Raw genomic sequence first — 17,352 nt, forward strand, 5'->3', positions numbered from 1 at the left:
GGCAATGCAGATACGGAGGGCAGTGTTGGACTTTCATCTTAAATCTGAAGCACAGGAAAAACACCCAAGCAGTCCATAGTAGACAGTCATAGATTTACATGAAGTCCCCTTCGTAGAGAAATCCTTGTGTTTGTGGGTGCTTGTCATGACCACAATGATAAAAAGGATTTTGTCTGAAAAGATCACATAATCAGTGTTTCTGCTGCTCTAACTTGGGCAGTGAGCAACAATGACCTGATCTGGCAGAGGTGGACTTAATGCGGTTTGGCTGAATCTCAAAGAAGTTCCAAATGAGGTTCATTTATGCAGGCAAAAAATGATTAACTTCAAAATACCAAAAGAAATAAGATTTGTTATCCAAGGATGTAATTTCACACTATGATACTTGTCTGCTTAAGAATTTCAAGGGGGTCCCTACTATCTAATTATAGATAGGTCTTCATTGCTAAGAGGAATTCTTATATCTCTTATTTTATTAACTCCATATTATCCTTCCCAAACCTTGTCCCTTTCTCTAGCTCAACCTTTCTTTCTTATCACTCTCAGATGGAGCTGATCCCTACTTCTTTTTGATGAGATCAAGGTCATAAAAATTCCTTAAACTTCTGTTTTCATTCACTTCAAGCAACACCAAATGATTTAAAATACTGTTATCATTTTCTGTAGCATGTTTTCTGTACACAATAAGAATGCAGAAAATTTCTCAAAGGAGCCAAGATAAAGATTGCCTCACAAGTTGTTAGTAAGAGGACCAAGATATTTTTTCATACCAAATCTATAAAGTCCCCATTACTACATTTTTTGTTTTTGCATTTAAAAATTCAAATTTGTCTTGAGGGGTTTTGTTTAACTCTTCTCTCTGTTAGGATGATGATAAATTTTTAGCAGCACTTCACTGGTCCTACAGTATGCAAATCAAGGACAAATTTGCAAATAAATATCCAGATTTTCCAGTACTAATTTCCCTTTCTATAAGTATTTTTTAAGCAAAAAAAAAAAATTAGCACTTTTTAATCATGTTCTCATCATTTCATATCTCAGCTCAAATACTAAATAAATGCTTCTATACAAACAAAATTCTTAAAAACTTAAATTTGCATTCCCCTTACAGCCTACAATTAATTTAAAGTGGTTGATTTTTCTTCCCAAAGTAACACCATGATGCTTTTTTAATTAAACACCGAAGGAAATGAATATTCTTAAGTGTTTAGGTCAATGGATCTAAATTGAAGGGCTGAACCATTCGGATAAAAAATACTATTTTCTATGTCTCTGGGCCAAAGAAAATAATAAAATCAAAGAAATGTAAATGAAATCACAAAATGATGTATGTTTCCATGTCACTGATGTAGAAACAAGATATTTCTTACAATTATGCAATTTCTAGATCAGCTTTACTATCTAAAAAGAGTAACCATATCTCAACACTTTTTCAAAATAAAAAATTAACATAATTAACAAGAATTCAAGCAGACATTAAATATTAAGAGAGAATTACAGAGCATATTCTACTTCACGTACATGTAGCAATCTTTCAGTTGTCACTTATACTAGGAATACAATAATAGGAGATATATATGTGTATATGTAGACGTGTGTATACATACATGTTGCTACGTACATACACACACACACAACCACATAAATGGAAAATACAGAAACAATAATGGAAGGTCTAAGTGAATAAGACTGAAACGAGTCAAATAGATTTACTACTTTAACAATTTCAAGAGAGACCATAAGATAAAATAATTTAAAATGTTTTTTTAAATTTATCATCTTATGATATACTTTAAAAATAAAGTGGGGGAAGGGTTTGAGCCACTAGAAATATTTAAAACTCTTAGTTCAACTTTTTGATATCTGAAACACCAAGATCATTTAATCTTACCTCTGAACTATAATCATCCGTAGTAGTTGAAATTTCACTTTCCATCTAAAATGAAAACAAACAAAAATGTTATAATGTGTTTACTATTTTTATACTTTACTATAATTAACACGTAGAAAGTTTAAAAATCTCTAAAAACAAGTCAAGTGTTTTAAATTCTCATAACCTGATCTGAAAATTACGAATGTCTTTCAACATGGTGAGATGTTCGAGACTTATCATGAGGTATTTTCACGAAGGGCAGCTAGGCTAGAGGCCTTGACCTGGAGTCTGGAAGAGTCATCTTCCTGAATTCAAACCTGGCCTCAGACACATACTAGCTGCATGATCCTGGACAAGACACTCAATCTGTTTGCCTCCATTTCCTCAGCTGTAAAACGAGCTGGAGAAGGAAATGGCAAACCCCTCCAGCACTTCTGCCAGGAAAACCCAAAACGGGAGCGTGAAGAGCTGGATGTGACTGAAATGACTTAACAACAAAAAGGTTTTTATTAAATATATAATACCATAGATTACTTCCATTTACAATGCCTAGGACAGTGTTCTATACCATCCAATTGAACAAAGGATTAGTGTACATTGTATAGATTAAAAAATAAATCACATTCTACTGATCTTTACCTAAAGGAAACTTAGAAAGCTGCTTTCACAGAAATCTCACTACTTTGACAGGAAGAACTACAGAAATTTAGAGTTGAAGGGAATTTTGAAATGAGCTAATTTTTTTTAAAAAAGATGCTTATTCATTCAACAAACATTTATAAAATGCCCTTCATCTTAGTCTATTAAAATATTTATCCTGCCTGTGCTATCAGAAAAACCTGGACTTCCATGAGCTGATGCAAAATGAAACGTACAGTGTACAAAGTAACAGTAATATTCTAAGATGATCAGCTGTGAAGGACTTTGCTATTCTCAGTAATACGATGATTCAAGACACCTAGAAAGGTCTTATGATGAAAAATGGTATCCATCCCCAAAGAAGGAACTGACGGTTGCTAAAACTTGCAGCCCTTGTCTGCACTTGCTGGTGTCTCATTGTTCATCTTTCCATTCCCAGTGCTGAGAGTGCCCGAGCTAAGGCACCCTACCACCCAAATCCCCAGGTCCACTTCTGCCCGGGGCTCCTCCCAGCACCTCCATTCCTTCCCGTCACTGCATGGCTCCCTGCTCCCCCCTCCTGTAGCTCTCCCTCGCCCTGCTCTGCAGCCAGTTTCTCAGTCCCCATCTCCCTTGCTCCCTCCTTGGGGCGATCCCAGACGCTGCTCTTCTCCACGCAGATGCCCAGAAACTTCACGTTTTCCTACCACTTTGTTATTATCGGGCATCAGTTGCTCCCAGAACAGTATTTCATCTATTTCCCCCTGAAACAAAATAACTTGCAGAGCCATAGAAGCCTCCAGGAAAACAACCAGGGTGAGTGAAAGAAGAGAGAGGAGTGGTGGAGACTCATTCCTCCTGCAAGTGTGCTCACCGCCTTTCTAGCCTTCCAGGTTTGTAACTTTGGCACTATACTTGACTCTTTAATCTCTCCTACCCCACATTTCCTATCAGTGGCCAAATATTTCTGTTTCTAGTTACACATCTTAGCATACAACCCTTTCTCGAGACTCACACAGCCTCCACCTTAATTCAGGCCCTCACTACTTTTCACCTAGATTCATTGGTTTTTGCCTGTCAGATAATATGGAAGAGCTCTGTTTAGCTTTTAAAGCTCCTTTCTTTTTAACTGGCCCCGCCTGTCTCTCTGGTCTCCCAGAACCTTCTTTACGCTGCTGATTCTTGTCTTGCAGCCTGGGCCCTGGCCCTCCCACAGGCCTACGATGCATTGTCCCTCCTCACTGTGGCCTAAGAGAATCCCTTCATTTCTTTAACACACATATAAAGCAGCATCTTCTGCAGGAAGCCTTTTTTGATCTCTCCAACTGCTGTCTTCTCAAATTACTTTGTATTTAACTAATTTGCATTCATTTTCCTTACGTTTATTCTAAATGTTTGTACATAGTCTTGTTGTCTCCCCGTCAGAATATAAGCTCCTTAAGAGTAGAGATTGCTTCATTCTTTCTATTTCTGTTCCAAGCACCAAGCACGCTGTAGGCATTTAATAAATACTTGATGAATCATTGACTGACTGACTGATACGGAGACAGGCAAGTATAGAGGATGTAACTTACAATTTAAAACTTGTCAAGCCTAACTTGAACGACTACCACTACCACTTCAGTATAGGGAAGCTTGGTGGTGCAGTGGATAGAGCATGGGACCTGGAGTCAGAAACACTGCTCATCCTGGGTTCAAATCCAATCTCAGGCACTTCCTAGCTAAGTGACCCTGGGAAAGTCACTTAACCCTGTGTTTGCCTCAGTTTCTCATCTGTAAAATGAGCTAGACAAGGAAATGGCGAACCACTCTAGGATCTTTACCAAGAAAACCCCAAGTGAGGTCACGAAGAGTGGGCTATGACTGAAAACAACTGAACAAATACACATGTGTATGCATATAGACACATACATGCATGTCTATCACATAGGCACATCAAGTTTATGTTCATACGTATACATATAGACAAAATACACATTTTATGGAGGCAGCTAGGTAGTTCAGTGGATAGAGCACTGGGGCTGGAGTCAGGAAACCCTAAGTTAAAATCTGGCCTCAGATACTCACTGGCTGAGTGACCCTGGGCAAGTCACTTAACCTCTATGTGTCTTAATCTACTGGAGAAGGAAATGGCTAACCACTCCGGTACCTTTGCCACAAAAGCCTTATATGGGGGTCACAAAAAGTTGGACATGACTAAATGATTGAACAACTAACCACTTCTGGGATTCATCTAAATATAAGTGATACTTTCAGAAGGAATCTATAAAGAATTACTAAAGTTTGAAAGTCCTGCACAAATGAAAGACTCTGCAGTATGGGTGGTAATTTCATAAATGCTATTCATCAAAGGCAAGAGCTTTAGTTGGCATCCAATAAATGAATTTGAATTTATGGGCCACAGCTTACATAATAAAAATGGCACCTAGACAGTGAAGCAGTATGCATAATAATGGCTAAAAAGAATAGATTTGCCAGTAGCTGGACAAATGTAATCCAAAGGGCATACTAATAAAACTGATGTTATATAATGCCTTACAATTATTTTCTAGTTTTTCAGAATAAAACTGGAAAATAATTGTAAGGCATTATATAACATCAGTTTTATTCTCAAAACACTCTATTATCATCTCCTTTTTACATACATAGACAAACTGAGGTAAATAAGATTAAGTGGCTTGTTTGGGGCAGAATTTGAACTTAGGTCTTCCAGACTTCATCCACATCCAACACTATCCACAGTGTCACGGCTGCTTTTAAGGTGAGTGTTTAAAACGAGAAGGGAAAGGGAAAGTCAAGCTTGACACAGAATAGAACAACAGTAGTGGCACCTACACAATCACAACAGCCAAGGTGTAAGAAAGAAGCCAGAAATAAAATTGATAGCTCCAAAAGCTGCAACAAGTACACAATGGCATACAAAGTGTGGGTGACAAGCAAAACTGACTAGTGACCCCAATGTCAGAAGGTAAATTTGACTTCATAATTGCCAGTGAGGGGAGATAAGACTTAGATCTAGAATACTTTCTGGAAGCACGCATCTTATTCAAAAGGAAAAGAATGGGGAGAGTGCTGATTTTAAGAGAATATACTTATATTTTCTTCACCTGCGCTAGGTGGAGCAGTAGATAAGACTGCTGAATCCCTTGGCAAGTCACTTAACCTCTGGTCTGCTTCATTTTCCTCATCTCCCAGGGCTGCTGTGGGATAATATTTATAAAGCACTTGGCAAACCTTACAGTGCTGTATACATGCTAGCTATTATTCTTATACTTATTATTAGAGGAAATCTATAAGCCAGAAGGGGGAAACATGGATGAGGATCAGCAGGGGCAGGGGTTGACGTAAACCTCAAAAACTTGGTTTCAAATTAGGAACATAATCGAGAAGTCTTCAGCGTAAAACTGAACTTGACTGATGAGTCTTCTGGGCATCCACACTGATTCTCCTTCCTTCCACAATCATAGATATCCTTATTTGTTTCTATACTTTAGAGCTAATCCCTCACTAAGGCACCAGTGAGACAAAAAGTTAGAAAGGTAGAACTGAAAACACTTTGCCCTAATTAGATGTGTGAATATTAGTTCCTGGAAGGAACTGATTATTTTTCCTTTTTCTTTATGTCCCCAGCATTTGGCACAATAGTTCATGCTTAATAAATACCTGTTGATTAAGGGAAATTAAAGTCTCAAATACATGTGACTAGAAAGGGAGTGGTGTCCTATAGAGAAAAAGCGGGTAGGTGGAGGTGGGCAAGGAAAGACAAGTTCTGTTTTGGACGCAGAAAAGTTGAGAAGCCTACAAAACATCACAGAAGGGGAGAGGAAACACAAACCATGATCTACTGAAAGCGCTCTGCCACACACTATCTATATCTCTCAACCTACCGAGCCCTCAGATAGGACTAAATCATTTCTGGCCCTTCAAGAGTCATCTGCTAATTCTACATCTCTTTCAAAGTATTCTAGAGTCTGGATTAAATGAGATGTATGTGTAGTACTTAGCAAAGCTAAGTGTCACCTAAGTACTAGTTATTATTCAAAATAATTTCATAGCAAAGTATGGTGGAAAAGTAAGTCCCACTTCTACCACTGATTAGCTGGGCAAGCACCTTCAGCTCTATAAGCCTCAGTTTCCTCATCTGAAAGAGGGAGATAACAACATTTTGTACAATACAACCTACTTTATGAGACTGTGGGAAGAAATGCACTTGGGAAATTTAGTCTAAAACTGGTTAGTGTAAGTAAGCTTTTGCGTGTGTGTTCGTCCTTCGTTGCCGAAGAAGACCATGTCATCAGAGAAATAATGACATGACTTGCACTTGACTTTGTTTTGAATGAGGGAGGGTTGGGCAGGTCATCAGCCTCACTTCTCCTCCAGAGCCATCTGAATCCAGTGACCAGATATTCATCAGGATGACTGGAGATGACCCAGGATGAGGCAACTGGGGTTACGTGACTTGCCCAAGGTCACACAGCTAGTGAGTGTCAAGTGTCTGAGGTGAGATTTGAACTCAGGTCCTCTTGACTCCTGCTCTATCCATTGCACCACCTAGCTGCCCCTAAGTAAGCTTTTATTGTGTTGGTGAATCTCCAAGAGACACTAGAAATAGGTTGAAGGTCTTTAGTTTGAACCTGTAATATGAAAATATTATCATGGGATCTTTAGAATTTAGAGATGTTAAAAAATGTAAAAATGTTAAAAATGTAAAAATGTAAAAAATGTAAAAAATGTAAAAAATGTAAAAAAAAAGATGTAAAAAAAAAAAACAAAAACCTGTCAGTGTGCTGCCAGAAAGCAGAAATAAGGAGTATTTTTTCAGTTCTGTATCTGCAACTATAATAACAACTCCTCTGATTTGCTTGGAGTTTTTAAAAGTTTAGAACATAACATTAACTTTTCTCTCAAAACAACTGTGGGAAAATCGCAGGACCATAAACGCAGAGATAGGTGAGCCCTTAGAGACCCTCTAGTCCAATGCCCTCAGGATTATCCCTCTTTTAAAAAAGCAGAGGCTACCTATCCACCAAGGGTCACAGCTGAGACTAGAACTCAGATCTCCTAATTCTAAGCCTGGTGCTTTTTCATTTATACTTTGAACACTTAGACATGCATTTAAGAGTCCCCCACATTCAAATGAACACATAACCCTGGGGTTTTCAAGCCTCTGCTAACAAATAGTAAAAAGACATGACTCCCAGCTCTGCTTCTGATTTTCTCTGGAACTTCCCTGGGCACCTGGGCTCTACTTCTCCTGAAACACCATGTGGTCATGCCAGCTTCCTTATCCCCCTGGATCTCCATATTGGAGAGGGCCTGGGCCAGCCCACCTCCATTCCCTTTCTGGCTCTGCTCCTGACTCTCTCACCATTATTCCCACCCTCCCTCCTCACTTTTCACTTCCCTTTTGTATGGTGCTATGCAGCTCCTCAATGAGGGCAGGGATGGGCTCTCTTTTAACTCAGATCTGTATCTCCAGTACCTGCTTCCTCGAAGGCCTGACTTGTGGCTGTTCTCTGGGTAAATGACTAAACCTCTCAAAGTCTCAGCTTCTTACTCTGCCCTGCGGAGGTTTCTAAAAGAAGCACAAACTAGAGACCTGATAAATACCCTAAAGGGGTTGGATGATCTTTTTTTCCCCAAGCAGCAACATCCCGTCCCTTGGCTTGGCAGATAATACTAGAAACCTAAAAGAGCAGCAGCTGATGCATTTTTTACAACAAAACTGCAGGACACTAAAATGCTGGTTCTATAGGGTGCCTAGGTAAAAAGGCCCTGGCTCTGGGCTTCTGGAGGAAACAGGAGAGCTTCAAACTGTTCAGGAGAAAATTCCCAGTACCTTCATAAAAATCCCATATCCTGAAAAAGACCTTGGATTTTTTTGGGGGGAGGGGTGTTCAGTTGCAAGACCTTGCTTGACTAAACTGTTACCTTTTCCTATCAATATGTATGAGGTGGGATTATAAAAGAACAATTTCATTTTTGAATTAGCATAAATTTAAATTTCCAAATGAGGCTTCAAGGAGTCATCTTGGGAGGATACAATTATTCCAACTACAATGCTACTGTTCAAAAATATTTTTTCTAACTCTTTTTTTGGAACTGACATCGAGGCTTAGCACACTGTCATTGGTGGCTGGTATTCGGTCCTTTGACAAAGGAGAATCTATTGGAAAAATCACTGGTATTGGAATAAAAGTACTGAGGGTTCAAATCACTGGTTCAAGCCTCTGGCTCTGTGTCTCAGAACCTCAGTTTCCTCGTATGTAAAAATGAAGACAATAATACTTGTACTACCAACCACAAGATTGTGAAAATGGCACTTTGAATTGGGTTTTACTTCGATGGCAAGCACACATGGGAATGTCATATGCAGGATGGGCTAGTTAGTATAAAGAGGTTTTTGTGGAGAAGGCTGGCATATATATATATATATAGTAATGGACTTTTAAACTCCTTAAGGATTAAAAGAAGCATCCTGTTTTTAAAAAAAAAATTATTTTCATTTGTCAACATTCACTTCCACAAAATTTTGAATTTCAAATTTTCTCTCCATCTCTACCCTCCCCCAACCCCAGGACAGCATGTAATCTGATTACCCTCTCCTCCAATCTACCCACCCTTCTCTCAGCACTTCCTCCTTTATCCCCTTCCCTTCTATTTTCCTGTAGGGCAAGATAAATTTCAATACCCCATTGCCCATATATCTTATTTCCTAATTGCATGCAAAAACAATTTTTAACACTCTTTTTAAAGATTTGAGTTCTACATTCTCTCCCATCTCTCATCCCTATCCACCTTCATTGAGAAGGTAAGCAATTCGATAAAGGTTATATATGTCTAGTCATACAAAACATTTCCATGACAGTCACGTAGTAAAAGACTAACTATATTTCCCTCTATCCTGTCCTGCCCTCCATTTATTCTATTCTCTCCCTTCACCTGTCCCTCTACCAAAGTGTTTGCTTCTAATTTTCACTTTCCCTAGTCTGCAAACCCTTCTATTATACCCCTCCCTTCTCTCCTTCCCCCCTACTTTACTATATGGTAAGATAAACTTCCATACCCATCTGAGCATGTACATTATTCCTTCCTGAAGCCAAATCCGATGAAAGTAAGGCTCACTTATTCCCTCTCACTTTCCCCTTCATTCCCTCCATTGTAAAAGTTCTTTCTTGTCTCTTTTATGTGAGATGATTTTCTATACTGTAGCTCTCCCTTTCTCTTTTTCCCAGTACATTCCTCGCAACTCTGAATTTTCTTTTTTAGATATCACCCCTTCATATTCAGCTCACCCTGTGCCCTCTCTCTTTTTTTTTCTTGTTACAGTATTCTGCATTCCAGACTAAAATTCCCCCGATTATCCTCTGAATCAGGAGGAAAATATAACTCCTTTGATACCATACATCCTGGAAGAAGTCTGCGTTAGTGTTCTGTTTTACCTCCAAAGATAACACCCTAGATACCTGATTCTCAAATTTTGCTGACACCATAGCAACCCGGTGAAATTTTAAAATTCTGAGGGAAACATGGACACAAACACCACAGGAAATGAGGATGGTGGTGTTAAATCTAATTCCAATGTTTAAGAAATTGTGCCTAAAAAGTATACACATCCCACTTTGAAGTAACTATGGTAATTTAAGAACAAAATAAAAAAACTTTTTTTTTCACTTTATGTGCATTATTTTTTCAAATAGTTATTACTAAGTTGTTAGGATAGGAATACTTATGAAGTTGTTTGGAACTAAGTACTTAATACGCAATACAAATACTTAATAAGTACTGGGTATTTCTTCTGGCCTAGAGAGCACTCTGAGACAACACAAAGTTTGAGAGCCTTTGCTCCAGATACTGAAAAGTGGAACAAGGAAAATTCTTCTCACACGCAAGTTTTTGTAGCTACACCTACAAACATACTCAAAATATGACAATGGGTGAAAGGAGATATGCTATTTCATTTAATGAAAATGCTAATTAGTTAGCTATTAAATTTTGTTTTTTTAAACCTTATTAAGGCTATTAAGCAATCCAAATTATTGCAAAATTAGTTCAATTGCTACTTAAATGTAAAAAGATGTTACAATTTTATCAAGTTAATAAAACGTCAACTTAAGAAATTTAATTTCTCCAATGGATCTAATATAGATAAATGAGTTATAAATTTGTATCTCTCAGACTAATTTGAAAAAGACGTCAGGTCTAAACACTATTTGTCCACAGTTGAGGTAAGTGTAGTAGGTACATGACCCTGACAACAAGCCTCATGCTACACCCAGATGGGAAAATATGATGCCAACTCTGTATAAAACTACTTAGGTGTCTTCCTTTCCATTCTAAGTAACCACTAGCCTATAATGTCCTTGAATAAGCAGATAAAAAGGGAACCAACCAGAATTGGGCCATTTATTTTTATGATGACTGTTTCAGTGAGGACCAGAGGCATTTCCCAAAAGTAGTCAGATGAAAAGTACATTAACACAGAAAAAGACCAAAAACAGTTCAGAAAGAGTCACAGAATGATTTTGTTATCATTTTAGATATGAATTTAATATATCTCTTTAAAAAACAATGTATATAACAGGAGTTCAAGGCTTTGTGTATAATCAACTTTTTTGTTCTCATTTGCATATTTAAATGCTTGCTGATAACTTTTCATAGTAAAAAGCAAAACATTTTTAAAAGAAAGTACAGGTATTGCTTACGTAAGAAATATGAATATCCAAACGGGATCAAAGAAGCAAGGAATTCAGAGGTGAAAGTGACCTTACAGATTATTAGGGTTATTAAGCTCTTAATTTTAAAGATAAGAAAGTGGAAGCTCAGACAAGTTAAGTGACTTACCCTAGCTCCCAGACCTAGAAGTTGAACTTGAATTCTCTGAATCTTCTGTCCCTCAAAAACTCCCCTTCCCACCTTATAAAATTGCATTTCTTTCTTTTCCAAGCAAAAGAAACACTATTATTCCTTTTAAAAAAGTATATAGGACACTTTATCATATTGAAATAATTATTTCTAACTCCATCCATCTCCTATTGTAAAATACAAAAAATCTACAAGCAACTTTATAGATGCAAACAACTTTACTGGTTTTCTATTATATTTACGATCTTGAACTACTTTTTAAAAAAACTTCATTTTCCACCATTAGTTGTTTTGCAGCTATTTTCAACAAAAGAATATCTGTGTATTTAGCTTATCTGAAAAATGAATGTTATGTAATAAAAACAAAAAACATCAATAAAAGTTGAAAAGACAAAAAATCCAACGTGTGTTTGTATTTTACAGAGAAGGACACTCATTTTTAAGTATGACCACTTGTGAAATTAAAGAAATAAAGAAAATATTAAATGGTACCAAAATGAATAAGGGATGTTACTGTTGTTATCATTACAAAAGTTTCATTCAAAAATCTTTTTCAATCTGGATACTTACTTCAATAGTGTAGGACTGGTCATGTTTGATTATTTCTCCAGTATGTAAAGTTCTCGTTATATCAGGAGTCACTGATGCTCCTCTCTGAGAACTAGTCATGTACAACTCATCACTCTGTGACTGATCAATACTAGAAGTATGTGAAGATTCTTCACATTTTTTAGCTGATGGCTTTTTCTTCCCTTTCTGCTGTTTGGAAGAATTCTGTGCCTCAGCCCGAGCTTTCTTTAGCTGATACTGGGCAAGCTACATTAAAAAAAAAAAAAAGAATTAATTTGGAAAATTTCCTATTTTATTGCCAATAAGTTCTATCATATAAAAGCTTCTGACTCACTTCTTAAAGGATCAAAATAATGATATTAAGATATTAAAATGCTACAAAATTAAAAATATATATTCTGAATGAATTTCAACATAAGCTTAATCAATTACAAATAAACTGAAATAATAAATAATAAATTTTTGACAGTCAAAGATTTCACACTACACTCAATAACTAGCACAGTGATCTGTACACAGTAGGAGCTTAATAAGCATATGTTATAATGTAGTGTTGCAATTTAATGTAGGCCCACTCAAGGATAAAATTTTGGGAAGCATACTTTTAAAATCTATTAAGTCAAAGCACAAAATCAACACTACATTTTAAAATAATTCAATATATAATTCGACTCGACAAGCACTTAGGTATCTACTATGTCCAAGGCACATGGAGATGGGATGGGGATGGAGGACACCAAAAAAAAATGAAAAATATTCCCTGTTCTCAAGAAGCTTAATATGTATACAAACTAATTTGAGAAGGGAGAGAATGCTAAGATTCGAGGAATCAAGAAAACCTTCCTTTTTGTAGGAGGTGGTGCCTAAGCTATACCTTGGGGAAGTTAAGGATTCTAAGCATCAGAGATGAATCAGCAAGTATTGTATGACTAGGCCTGTGCAAAAGTAGAGTAACAGAGGTTCAGGGAAAAAGTACATACATGAGTTTGGCAAAAATGAATCATGTAAGGAAAATGCAAAAGGTGCCTAGAAGTTACACCATAAGCAGGCTTTAAAGACCAATCAATTCATCAACAAGACTTAGTAGATATAATAAGTATACCTTGGGGTATACCCATGCTTAGCAAGCAGGAGGCAGAAGATGATCTAGTGGTAAAATGAGAAAGAACAGCCCCGGAAGAGGGAAATCCAGAGAAAGCAGCTAACTAACAAAGAACATTTCACCAATTGTTAAGCTCCCCAAAAGAGAGCCAGGGAAAAGTATGACTTGTTATTGAAACCATTCCATCTTATTCCCTTGTGAGGGTGAAGTATTCAAATGATGGCTAAACTCAGGGTTTCAAGAGTGGTAACAAGGACATAAATGGACAGGGTTATATATAACTCAAGCTCCAGGCCCCACTTTAGGAAAACTGAAGACACAGAAGAGATGACTTATGAAACAAGTTTAGGAACCAATTCTCTTTATAAAGGGATTTAGCTGCAAAGATCCTTTCATACTTCCCAGTTACATGTAACTGTGGATCATTAACTATTACACACAGACACAAAAACTCGAAGAGAAAATGTTAGAGGAGGCATTACCAACGAAAACGTCACCTGAAGCAGAGATAACACAGCTGAAATTATAATATAACTGCAGGAACTGACTTCACAAAAATAAATTTTGCGGTTCTTCTCCAGTTAAGTACTGCTGTAGCATCTCTAGGCATACCTTACTTTCACACAATGACTGCAACTGAAGATATTTAAATCAAGGATTTTAAAATTTTATGTTGAAACATCTTCAGTGCAAATGACTATTTAAGAGGATACTAAAATTAGAAGAAATGTTGAGCTTTGCATATAAGTGACCATGGATTTCTGAAGGCCTCAAGTTTTTCAGCAACCTGGAAATGCTTTAAGAATGGCCCCATGACCCCAATGGCCCACCACAAAGTTACCAGGAGGAAGAGCAAGTTTTGTCCCACAGCAACACAAAAGAGTTTCTCCTAAGATATGAAGAGGAAGAGGGAAAGCAGGGGCTGGGGATTTGATGTGTGTCCATGAGAGAGTATCATCACCAACAAAATTACAGATCCCTGAAGTAATGAAATTGGATTTTTAGGACATGTCCTTGGTAAATTAGATGATGTCATATGAGATGATCATGACCTTCCAGGACATGGCCTATGATGCCTTTGTCAAAATTCCGGGGCTATTTGGAACACAGGTCTGACTCAGTGTGGAAAAGGTTACCTTTTTCTTGTAAGAACTTCATCATCATTTGAAAAGAAATGAAATAGTTAAAGGGGAATTACTTACCTTAGAAGGTAAGATGAAAGCATAAGTGTGGCTTCAGCCTGCCTTATGGACAATCTTTTTTTCTGACCGATTTACCTTTTAGGGCTCAGGCACACTAATCATGAGGTTTTACAAATCCCTGTATAGAAGTCCTTTTTACTTGAGAATAATTTCTTTTACAAATTTAAACTTGTTTTCTTTGTCTGACTAGCTTTGGGCAAAATTGGGACTCATAGCAAGAAAATTTCTGTCTCTAAGATTTCAACTCTGAATACTTTAAGAGGGAATGGAGATATTTCTGTTTAAATATCAAGAAGAATGATCTCTGAGGTGAGACCTTGGATATCTTTCATGCCTTCTTGTAGACAAAATGGAAAGAAATGAGCTAAATAAGAGTACATTTACACCAAGGGTTCTTAATCTGGAGTCAAAGAATTTGTTTTGTAAATATTTTGAATGGTGTATTTCAATGTAATTGATTTTCTTGTAATCCTTTGTATTTTCTTGTATGCATTTAAAAACATTATTTTGAAAAGATATGTAGGTTTCACCAGACTGTCAGGGGGGTCAAGATACAAAAAAGGTTAAGAACCTCTGACAGGTTTCACAACTGGCTGAATGGCTATCAGCCTAGAAAAAGGTCCACAGTAGAGCATCTAGAGATCTGTGACTGGCCCCATGCTATTTAACATTGTTTAAAAAAATAAATGGTTAGGATGAAAGCATAGGAGGTATACAGATCAAATCTACAAATGAAGAAATCATGGGAAGATGGCATAGAGGTTTCCGAGGGGCAGCTATCCTGCTACCACCACCATCCCTGCAACCCTTGTGGCTGCTATACGTTAGGTATGCAGTTTCTAAAGTTAACTCCATGGTAGTGTCCTGGGAGAATCTCATAACCACAGGGAGTTGAGGCCTATAAATAAGACTAGCTTCAAGGTCCAAGAAAGTGAGGGGATGACAGTAGAGTAATGGAAAGCTTGGGGGACAAGAAAGGACAGAAAATAATAAAAATTAATACTGCACAAGAGGACAGAGCTAATAAAGAACAGGAGTAAGAAAAGGGGAGAGCACAGACTCAAATGCAAAGGCTTTTCGAAATACTCTTCTTCAAGACCTCTTCCTTTAGGGGTACCTAAATCTAGTGCCCTATCTACTATGCCACACTACCCCTCAAGTAAAAGGTAGGTCAATTTTAAAACTACATTAAAAAATTTTTTTTTGTGAAGAGCAGTAGCTGTAAAGAGGTACAGAAGGTTGAGGACTGAAAAAGGACATCTGATTTAAGTTAAACTGCCACTGGTGACTTTTTGAAAGGGCAGTTTCAGTAAAGGGAGTGAAGAAGCAGAGGCAGAAAATGAAGATACCTTTTTCTGGAGCCTGACACTGAAAGGGGTCGGGGAAGAAAGGAAGGAAGGGAAGTGTGAAATGAAAGTTAAGGCATGTTTGTAGACAGCAGTGACAAGTCAGGGGAAAGGAGAATGAAGGTGAGCAAGCTTTGGGAAGATATTGGAGAGAGAGAATGGAAACTCAAGGCGGAGTGTGGGGGGGTGCCAAACAAGAGCAGAAAGTGGCAAAGTCTGGTCAGAGACCACAGTGCCAGGGCAAGGATAGACAAAGTCTGGCCACAGAAGGGAGGGGCACTGGAGAGGGCCTACAAAGGCTCAAAGGAAGCTAGGCAGCAGTCAGAGAATGTGAAGTTCCAGACAAGAGGGGCAAGAAACGAGAGGAGACTGATGTGGAGCCTAGACAAAGTAGAGCATTTCTTTCTAAGAAAACTATGGATTTTGGGGATGGAGGGCTAGTATCACCGGCTTTCCCATGACATAGGCACTGGCACAGAAGGATAATTTCTGAGCATATGAAGAACTAGCCAAGCAGATTCCACACATTTATTCTGGGCAGCTATGGCCAACTGATTCTATGGCCATAGAATCAGAAATGAATGAATGGAAAAGCCCAACTCAAAAAAGAATTTTAAGCAGAAAGGGCCTTAGGAGAGTAAGCAGATATTCTGGGAAGAAGGCTATGAGAATTCCGATCTTTTTTCTACCTGTGAGGACAGAATACTAGAGGAAGATGAGATGGACTGTAGTGCTTCACAGGAAATTCTCTTTAGATACTTAAAAGGTCGACATGTTCTTACTATGGAACTGAGTAAGGTGAAGGAAACCTGTACTTTTCTAGCTGTCTGAGGGCTGGGGATTTGGGGACCCCAGTAAATAAGGAAAAATGATAGTAGCATGAAATCTGAAAGAAGCAGTGATGAGCCAAACTAATGAAAAATAAAGGTTACAGGGCAAGAGTGCTTCTAGTAGCTTACAACTTATAAAAACTATCCTCTGATCCAGACCACCTTTTCTTTCAGGACAGTGCAGTTAAGAATCCAAATTTAAGTCAGAATACAAATTTCAAAATAATTATATGTTTAGTGAGGTCTTGCCTTGCTCACTCTGAGTCACAAGTTGTTGGGAGTTAAAAGTTCTGTCCTCCCTCTTGGTTATCCCTGAAGCTGGGACTCAGGTTAAAGAACAATCCTGCCCTGCAGCCTCAGAGAAGAGAGGAGATGTAAGAGAAATGAAAAGATAAGAGGACCTCTTTGCATCCTAAAAGAGTGCATCAGAAGGGCTTACTTCAAGTGTTAGAGGAAGGTGGAACCGAATGGCTACAAATTCACCTTGGACATACATGGAGTGGAAAAGAGGCCCTTCTGAAAGGATCAAGAAAAAGTTGCCCCTTTGGACAACTGAAAAGACCTTTTCATGGAAGGCGGGCCAGTCAGGTATAAGAATACATGTCACTTCTTATCAATCACACTAAACTTCAAAAAAAAAATCCTAAAAGTAGCTCAAAGGAACAGGTGCAAGACCAGTTACCTCACTTGTATGTTGTTGAACTAGTCTAAACTTCATTTGACCCATTTGGCCCATTCAATATTTAATCTCAAAAAAGTAGCCAACTGTGGCACTATCATAAGATAGTTATGCATATCTTTAAAAGAGCCCTCAGAATAATGAAACAAGAAAACCTCACAATAAGGATAAATACATTATTGATACCTGTCTGTGTTCATACTCAGAAATATTCTCAAGGTCATTTGGACATTAGGACAGATTAACTCAGTTGAGCATGTAATCCTA

The 17,352-nt window shown here is 37.7% G+C and overlaps 1 protein-coding gene and 1 long non-coding RNA gene across 5 annotated transcripts in view; one reads left to right on the plus strand and one right to left on the minus strand.

Moving 5' to 3' along the window:
• LOC140530921 (uncharacterized) overlaps positions 1-17,352 on the plus strand; it is a 466,876-nt gene that overhangs the window by 348,709 nt on the left and 100,815 nt on the right. The window lies entirely within an intron of this gene.
• The window catches only part of LOC140531019 (A-kinase anchor protein 9-like), a 117,250-nt gene that overhangs the window by 89,877 nt on the left and 10,021 nt on the right, over positions 1-17,352 (minus strand). Inside the window, 2 exon segments of the mRNA XM_072650221.1 lie at positions 1,892-1,936; positions 11,927-12,172. Of these exon segments, the coding sequence (XP_072506322.1) occupies positions 1,892-1,936; positions 11,927-12,172 (291 nt within the window).

This window comes from Notamacropus eugenii, chromosome 3 (assembly GCF_028372415.1).
Source record: "Notamacropus eugenii isolate mMacEug1 chromosome 3, mMacEug1.pri_v2, whole genome shotgun sequence".
In the NCBI taxonomy this organism is placed as follows: Eukaryota; Metazoa; Chordata; class Mammalia; order Diprotodontia; family Macropodidae; genus Notamacropus; species Notamacropus eugenii.